At 45.8% G+C, this 8972-nt stretch overlaps 1 protein-coding gene across 1 annotated transcript; it reads right to left on the bottom strand.

Moving 5' to 3' along the window:
• Positions 1-369: 369 nt before the first annotated feature.
• On the bottom strand, positions 370-7873 carry KCNA4 (potassium voltage-gated channel subfamily A member 4). The gene is made up of 2 exons (XM_032166364.2): positions 7415-7873; positions 370-4323 (listed from the first exon to the last, which is right to left on the bottom strand). The coding sequence occupies exon 2, from the start codon at positions 3539-3541 to the stop codon at positions 1583-1585; it is 1959 nt and encodes a 652-aa protein (XP_032022255.1). The 5' UTR covers positions 3542-4323; positions 7415-7873; the 3' UTR covers positions 370-1582.
• Between the last annotated feature and the right edge of the window lie 1099 nt (positions 7874-8972).

Here is an 8972-nt window from a genome sequence, read left to right as displayed (position 1 = left end):
AGTTCACTATGTGCCGAAATAGTGTATGCAGTGTTGTTTGTTTTGTTTTTTTCCCCCGTCCCCAACCAGAGCTCAAGACAATTATTTTATAAAGAACAGAAGTTAAATAAATATTGTATAATAAGGCCTCTTATGCATTCTGAGTTTTCTAACCTATACCTCATGATTTCATAGTGCAAGGCTGATCGCTAGTTGTTATCTCACATTCTAGAATGCTTTGTCATGAGTTAAATGCAGTTATATGTGTCATAAATTGCTTTAATAAAGATGATAATGATGGCGATGTTGAAACCAAATGTTTGACACAATTCTTCCTTATATCCATTTTAGCAAATATAATGTTAAAATCTGAGATTAATCCCCAAATTCTGTTCTTATATAACTGCACAAAAAAATAAACTTAATAAATCTAGCATTTATGTTTCACATTTAATAGAAAAATTTTAAGCCATAATCACTGTAGCTGCTTGGCATCTTACTTCTTCAAGAATTCTTTCAGTGCATGCATTAACTTTGGTTAAATTATTCTGGAGTTAAAAGGCAGAAGAATATATAAAATAGTATGATTTCAGAAGCATCATTGTAACAGACCAATTTCAAAAGATTCAGTTGCTAAATTTTACTTCATAATTCCTTTGTCAATCAGTTATTTAGATTTTAAAAGAGGAGAGAATCCTGTGATATTATCTGCATGGTCATTAGTCTCACACAATGAAAAGTAAACAATAAAATAAGACTAAAGAAATCATTCTTCCAATGATTGTCATTGAACTGTTACATTAGTAAACATTCACAGTATGAAGTCTCTCTCAATCTCCAGCATATAAAGTAGTGCCAAAGAAAAAAAAATCCAGTCCTGTTACCTGCAAACAAAACTTATTACATATTCTCCAATTTCACTTATTCTATAATGTTAGACATTTGCTGTTAAATCTTCCCAAAATTAATAACAAAATATAATCAATTTCTAAAGGCCCTTGCAGCCGTTTTAAAAGTTAATTTCCAGTTAAAAATAAATTTTAATTAAATCCAAGATAAAATTGTGACCTATATTCTATTAAATAATTTACTTTCTTTTTTCTCTACACAGTATTTCTTACAATTTTTAAAAAACAACTACAGAATCCAAAGACATATGATATGCTGTTAAAGCACTGATAAATGACTTCTCAAATTCATTAGTTCTTACATAGTAAATACTTCAAAATGCCAACTTTTCCCATCACCGCACAATTACTAACATTGACAATTTACTTCACACACACACACATACGCGCACACACACACACACTCTCTCTCCATCTTTACTGTTAACATCTTTTCCAGTTAATGTGCAAAATTCTTGCATTCTAATAAAAATATAAAGATAGATTTGCTCCTATTCCTCCCTCTTCTCCAAGATGTATCATTTATTTGATATGTAATACAAGTTTAGTAACAATTATGCCATGTATAACCATTAAATAGTGTACTACTGTATGCATTGGATCATTTGCATATTTCATTTTCAAAACTGCACTCTCTATGCATAAATATATTTGGAGATGCTGAGGGGGGAGCAGTGGCAGGTGGAGAAAGAGATTCACACATCAGTCTCCACAGCCTTTGCATTAGAGCAGTTGTTTTTATCTGTCTCACTGTCATCCCCCTTTCCCTGACACTTCTCCTTTGCACACAGAGATTCCTTAACTCCTTCTTCCATCTCTAGATACTCTGACTTGTCCCCCAGGGAAGAAGAAGTAGAGCTCCGAAATTTCTTGAGCAAATTAGAGGGGAGGTATGGGCAACTGACTGCATTCTGTGTTAGCTGTGTCTGTTCCTCATTTTCAGTCTCTCTGTGGTAGAAATAGTTGAAGTTAGAGACAATCACTGGCACTGGCAAAGCAATGGTTAAGACACCCGCAATGGCACACAGGGACCCGACAATCTTGCCCCCCACAGTGATGGGCTTCATGTCCCCATAGCCCACAGTTGTCATGGTCACCACAGCCCACCAAAATGCATCTGGGATGCTTTGGAAATGGGTAGTAGGTTCATCTGCCTCTGCAAAATACACAGCACTGGAAAAGAGGATGACCCCAATGAAGAGGAAGAAGATCAGAAGGCCCAGTTCCCGCATGCTGGCTCTGAGGGTGTGGCCCAGGATCTGCAGGCCTTTGGAGTGCCTGGAGAGTTTGAAGATCCGGAATACTCGGACCAGACGAATGATTCTGAGGATGGCAAAGGACATGGCCTGCTGCTGCTGACCATTGCCACCTCCCTGTTGCTGGGCCAGGTCAGTGCCCAGAGTGATGAAGTAAGGCAAAATGGAGACAATGTCAATGATGTTCATGATGTTTTTGAAGAAGAGTGCTTGGCTGGGACAAGCAAAGCAGCGAACCACAAACTCAAAGGAAAACCATACAATACAGACTGTTTCCACAATGAAGAAGGGGTCATTGAATATTGTGTGCCCTGAGTTCTCCAGGTGGGGTGCTGAAGTGTCATTCAACAACCCACCATGCCCGCCAGCACTCAGTGCCATGACGAGATCCCTGTCGTCCCTAAACTCAGGCAAGGTTTCCAGGCAAAAGATGACAATGGAGATTAAGATGACCAGGACGGACACAATAGCTATGCCCCTTGCAGGACTGGAGCTCTCTGGATATTCAAAGAGGAGCCAAATCTGCTTTTTAAATTCATTCTCGGGGAGGGCCCTGTCCTCCTCTTCTCTCACAAAGCCCTCATCCTCCCGAAACTTCAACAGGGCCTCCTCCCCCAACTGATAGAACTTCACCTCCTCAGTGAAGATATCAAAGGGGACATTGACTGGCCTCTTCAGGCGGCCTCCTGATTGATAATAATACAAGATGGCATCAAAGCTGGGGCGGTTCCTGTCAAAAAAATACTCATTGCGCAAAGGGTCAAAGTACTGAGTCCTCTTTTCAGGGTCTCCCAACAAAGTCTCTGGAAACTGGGCCAGAGTTTTCATTTGGGTCTCAAAGCGTAGGCCTGACACGTTTATCACCACACGTTCACAACAGTCACTGTAGCGGACTGAACTGTAGCCGCCACCGCCCTCATCCTGAGGCAGCAGGTCCGTGTAGGAACACTCATCACCATGGTCATCTTCACTATAGTAAAACCTTCCCTCTTCTTCCTCCTCTTCCTCCTCCTCCTCATCTTCCTCCTCCTCACTCAGCTCCCTCAGGATCTTCTCCTCAGAGCCACTGGGCATCAGGTCAGAGCAATGAGGGAAGCTGCTCTGCCGGTGGTGGGCTTTCTTCTTCTCAGACCGCTGTCGCCTCCTCCTCCGACTACCCCGGCTGCTCTGAGGGTCATGGGAGGTACAGGCCCCACGTGACTGGTGGTGGTGGTGGGAGCCCCCACCAGAACCCCCGCTACCTTCGACAGCAGCTGTGGCCGCTGCAACAGCAGCTGCTGCAGCTGCCCTGGAGTGAGCAAGCCTCTCCCGCTCCCGGGCCCGGGCCTGGGCAGCGTAACCATAAGGCATGTGACTGTTGCACCCTGAGCTCTCCGCACTCACCATTGCAACCTCCATGGTGGTGGTTTTCAGAAATGGCTGGTTCCAGTTGTAGAAGAAGAAGAAAGAAAAATAGGGCAGCTTCTTTTCTCACCAAATTAAGGTAAGTTTGGAACCCTTAAGCAGATTGCTTGGAAGACTAAGGATATTTTCAGTCCAACTTTGCATTTTCTGTTTTTAAATCAGCACGCCCCATGCTCTCTCTTCTCAGGGATTCAACATTGCTCTCCAGAGCTTGGCTGGTCGAGATAAATAGCCTAGCACTCTCAAGACTAAGAAGTCCGAAAATGCTGGAGTCTCTCAGACACCTATGTTTTGGGGGTAGATGTTGAAATTTGGAAATACGTCTGGGATGTGGTTAGTGATGATGCTGCAAGATTCAAAGGCAGCAAGTGTCTGACAGCCAGAAGTTGTGCCTAGAAAACGAAATATATTTTTCTGCCATGGAAATTGGCCAATGCTCAGTCCATTAAATGTAAATAAAACACAGATAAGCCTTTACTGTTAGCACTTGCCTTCTAGTGATGGCTCGAACCATGTTAAGATGTGGTTTGAAGTATGTCCAGCCATTTCTACTCAAAGTCTATCAGGATGATTCTCCAGGCTCTCCTTTTAAGTTCATCAAAGGCTTCCTGGACCCAGGTACAATGCCAAACCATAGATAGAGGCAAAGACCCTGGGAGGTAGAGAAGGTGCTAGATGAGGTGTCAGCAGAAGCAAAACCAGCTCTGAGGTCTCCATAGAAATCAAGGAAATGCAGAGCATTCTTCAGCCAAAATCATGCAGAAGAAGCACTTCACCTGAAAAAGGATTGGAAACAAGCATAGGAGAAAAATAAAAAGGAAACAAATCATAAAGAGAAAACTGAGCATTTCTCTTCACATACACATCCTTCTCTTTTCTTCAAGAAAGTCATGTAACACACCAAGCACCAATATTGTCAAGAGTATGGGGTAGGCTGTTCTCACTCACTAAACATCATTCTTTCCTTCTTCAGTTATTATTTCAGCTCAGTTTATTTTTATGGTAACTCAATTATTTTTCCTCTCTCCACTCATGGCCCACATGGCTCTTGCTTCTATCTTCCCCTTCACCAATGCTAGGTCTTAATTCTCACTGTTACTCTCTTCATTCCACAAAAATAATGCTGTGACTTTACAGCTGCTTCCATCATTCATCTATTTTTTAAATTTTTAAAATTTCCACTCATAAAGTGTTTCTGAATTAAGTGCCCTTCTACTGCTCTCTGTCTTGACTCAGGACTGGGGAAGTCAGAAAAAAAAATAATATTCTTATTCTTTGTGCAGACAGCACCACTTGAATGCACTTCAGTCACCTCATCTATAAAGTACAAATAATAACACAACCTCCCCCATCCCATGTTTGTAAGGATTAAAAGAGATAATGGATGTTGATAGAGTATCACAGTGCCTTTTACCTAATGAATGGCAATAAACACTGGCAATTATGAATAACATGACAGCAACCTATGTTTTTGTTGTCTATCTGCACAGCCCTAAGTGTTTGTGTCCTTAGGCCACAAACTAAAGTAGGGGAAGATGGGATGTGAGGACATACAGGACATCCTGAGACTCACCAATGGTCCTTGTTAAGTTGGCACTGCCTGACTCCCTGCAGCATGTCCCCATTGTTTTTCTGTTCCCTTGAATCCTGAACACTCCCTACCACCCACAGACTAGGAACTAATGCCAATTTCCACATCTCTAATAACCATCTTCTCTCCTTGGCGGTCACTCCATGTTCACCTCAATGGTTCCTCCTCTACTCTGCTCAAGGGACAATCTCCTTATTTTTTTAAATGTCAGTTTGTGTGGACTTCATTCTTAGCCTATCGTACTTACCCCCACTTCAATAAAATCCACATCCCTAACATCCCCCCTCCTCTCTCTTTCTCTCTCTCTGCCCACTTTTATTTACAATCTCACACTTTTGAATTGCATGTCCCTTGCATCTCCGATCTGCTCCCTCTGTCACCTGTTATTCCTGGCCCTTCTTCTTCCTTAGTTTGCTCTCCCAAGATCCAGGTAATTCATCTCCTCAGCCAGGTCCTGTAAAAGCCCCCATCCAAATCTCCTGTCTCTTCTTGATTTTTCCATGTACTCTGTTCAACAGGACTTCCAAGAATGCAAGGAGTAACCCAGAGAACTGGAGAGAATGATGATAGTCAGAATTCAGGGCATCTACCAGCTTCTATTACTGGAAGCACTTGGAAAGCATAAGAGAAATGGCTTTCTGAAGCCATTAACAGGATTCAGCTCTTGACCACCTGCTGCTCCTTGCTGATCCTGTCATCCTAAAAGCCTAAACACACTGAATTTTATGAAGTGACAAGCATGGAAGTGGCAAACAGAGGTCTTCCCAATCATACACCCCTTCCCAATCATACACATTTTCCTAGGGCAAGAAGGGCATTTGATTGTGACACAAACTCTAGAAAATACACCACAGAGGACATCTCACATGCCATCTCCCTTCCTTTGCCTGACTCCTAACATCATCTCATACTCTGAAATGTTTACCCTCAAGGAGTTTCCAAATCCCTACTTACAAAACCATCCTGGGGTGACATTCACTGTGGAGTGTCAGGCCAACATCCTTTCAAGACTGGTACAGACCAAATAGCCTGAGAGTTTGCTCAGTTTCTTCCCCAACTCCCCCAAAACAATTATAATTTCAATGAAGCCCCAATGTAACCCAAGTTCCTGTATAGTTGAATACTACACACACCTGCCTTCCCACCCAACTGACTCCCAGAAGGTCACGAATTCGCGAGTCTTCTAATTCACCATCAGCTCTTCGGGAGTTCTAGAACTGCCCTCTTTCTGCTCTACACCAAATAATTTCATATTTATTTATTTATTTGGGATTATTGGTTTTTGTTTACCTAACTGCCTCTCCACCCTACAAGTAGCAAATTGCCTTCCTTTTAATCATCTACTAGTTACTTCACTATCCCTGATCTAGAAAGAAAGGGAGAGAGAAAGCAAAGAAGAGAAAAGAAAAATCATTCCTCCCAGCAAATCAGACTGGTTTAAAATCCCTCTTCTTTCTCAAGGTACTCTTGTTAGGAGAATCTATTCAAGCCAATTCCCAGGAGCCTTTATGAGAGAGATCTTTGCAGAGGATTTGTCTTCTTCTTTAACACCATTAAACTAATAGGATTTTGCAGACTACCTATTCCCCAATCGCGGCGCCCCCAAACAACAGCCAAGCATCCCGCCCCTCCTCCTCTCACCCCTCCAACAACAAGGCTGTTCCTCTCTCAGTGCTAATTCCTGCAACTGTGTCACTGTCAGGGTGGTACCTGAACCTTAGAGAGAGAGAGAGAGAAAGAGAGAGAAACTGAGAGAGGGAATCAGAAAAGCCAACACCGTGAGAAATATACACTTCAACGCACGCCATTTATGCAGCCCCTATGTATGTTGCTCAGATGCTCGGAAAATGCACGCAAATCCAAACGTTGGGAGAGGCAGCAATTTAGACCCGTTCACCGGCTGTTCCCAAAAGAAGGGAACCGGTGCGGCTGGGAGGAGGCGAAACGATGCTAAATCTTAACCCCCCTCTCGTTGGGAAACGACATCTTTAATCGCGCCCTCGCCTCCAGACCTCGGTTCCCGCTCCAGCACGTTAAGCAGGGCGCACTCACCGCATCCCCGGGGTTGGGAAAATAACAACTGTTGGCCCCCCGGAGCGCCGCGCAGCATCCGCACCTCCCTTCTCCCACCTCCTGGTTTATTTTTAACCGCCTTCCATTCATGCCCTTCTGTCACATTCCCAATATTATTTATCCCTCAAATGTCCACTGTTTCTTAACAGCCAAAAGAAGAGGGTGGAGAAAAGATCGAAAAAAAAAAAAGGTATCATACTTACCGTTCCCCGGCGGGGCGAAAAATAAAAATAAAGAAAATCCACCGGCTGGCTTGTTTTTCCCCCTCAAGCTGCAACAGCTGGAGGAGGGGAAGAATGATCTTGTGGGGCGGGGGGGCGGTGGTAAAAGGAATCACTCGGGTTTGGCAGGTGGAGGCTCCAAATATCCACAGAACAAGTTCTGTTGCCTGGCCCGGGGGGTGCACAGAGTCCTCGCGGCTGGAGCCTGGGGGTGGGGGTTGGGGCTGCCCCAGAGAAGACCCCAAGACTCCTGGTTCCTCTGGAGTTCAGCACAGGAGGGATTGCCTGGGAGAGGAAGTCAAGGTTCCCCCGAAAAGAAACAAAATCCTAGACAGCAGCGATCACTTGTTAAGCCCGAATTCCTCCTCCAACATCCATCCCTCTCTCGCTCTCGCTGGCTGCGGGAGCAGCACACGCCTCCCCTGGCCGCGAACGCGCGCTGGGCGGGGGCGGGGCCAGGGCCGAACCGAGGGTGTGGCGTTCGCGACGGTCGCCAGGGGCGCCTCCAGGCGCGGCGGGGCGGGCGCAGTCACGACGCCGAGACTCCCCGCACCCCGGCTTGGCCCCCTGACTCCCAGGATCTGGGATCGATTCCAGGAGTCTTTGGCTGTGGTCCCCAGAGGCGAGGAGCAAATCCTGGAGAAGTGTCCCCGTTGGGGCCGGAATAGGGGTTTCGACGGCAGCGCGGGAGTCCCCAGAGGGCTTGGGAGCGGGGAGCTCCAATGGGAGGTGCAGTCTCGAAAATGGGGTCCTTTGGGACATCTTCTCCTCTCCCTAACTTGCTTTCTCTATATCTCCCCTCGAGCCCCGAGCCCCGTCTTCTTCTCCCCACCCCACCCCCTCCCAAAGCGGGTTTGTTGGGTTGGGAGCCGGGTGCATCTCCGGCGAGGCCACGGGCGGGGAGCCCTCCTGTGCCTGCCAGCGCGCCCAGGTCCCTCAGTCTCCGCCTCCCTTGCACACAGGAGTTGGGCGGCTTCAGCGCCGGGGTTGGGCCTCCGGGGCGCAGAGGAGACCGACTTTCAACCTGTATTCAACCCCGGGCAGGGGAATGTTACAGAAATTGGAATCAGGCCCAGGCTAGGGGCTGCGCACAGGAGGCAGCAGTCCTAGGGGAGGAGGGTTGGAGAGATGAGTAAGTTGCAGGGTGGGCCAGGGGCTGAGGGCTTTGGAAGGCGGGGGAAGATCCCGCAGCCAACCTGTTGCTGCACAAACAAATGCGGCTCTGATATCGACTCCCTGAGGGCTCTTTGGATCCTTCAGGATAGAAATCAAGGGAGATCGCAGCAAAAAGCAAGTTTTTTGGTTTTCTTTCTTTCTTTCTTTTAATTAAAGCTTGTGCGCACAAGGGAGCTAACACCAAGAAAAAAAAAAGTGGGCTGTTCCTCGAAGTCAGGGTGTGGGTTTCTTTTACGGGCCTCTCCGTAAGGGGAAATAAGGAGAACTATAGACAGGGCATGTAGAGGTGGAGTTTTTCTGGTGCATGCATAGTGGTTTAACGTGCTTCTTCATAGGACGTATGTATCATTAGCATCTTAAATCT

This window comes from Hylobates moloch, unplaced genomic scaffold (assembly GCF_009828535.3).
Source record: "Hylobates moloch isolate HMO894 unplaced genomic scaffold, HMol_V3 SCAFFOLD_11, whole genome shotgun sequence".
In the NCBI taxonomy this organism is placed as follows: Eukaryota; Metazoa; Chordata; class Mammalia; order Primates; family Hylobatidae; genus Hylobates; species Hylobates moloch.
Note: the sequence above shows the minus strand (reverse complement) of the source record. Positions and strands in the feature narration are given on the sequence as shown.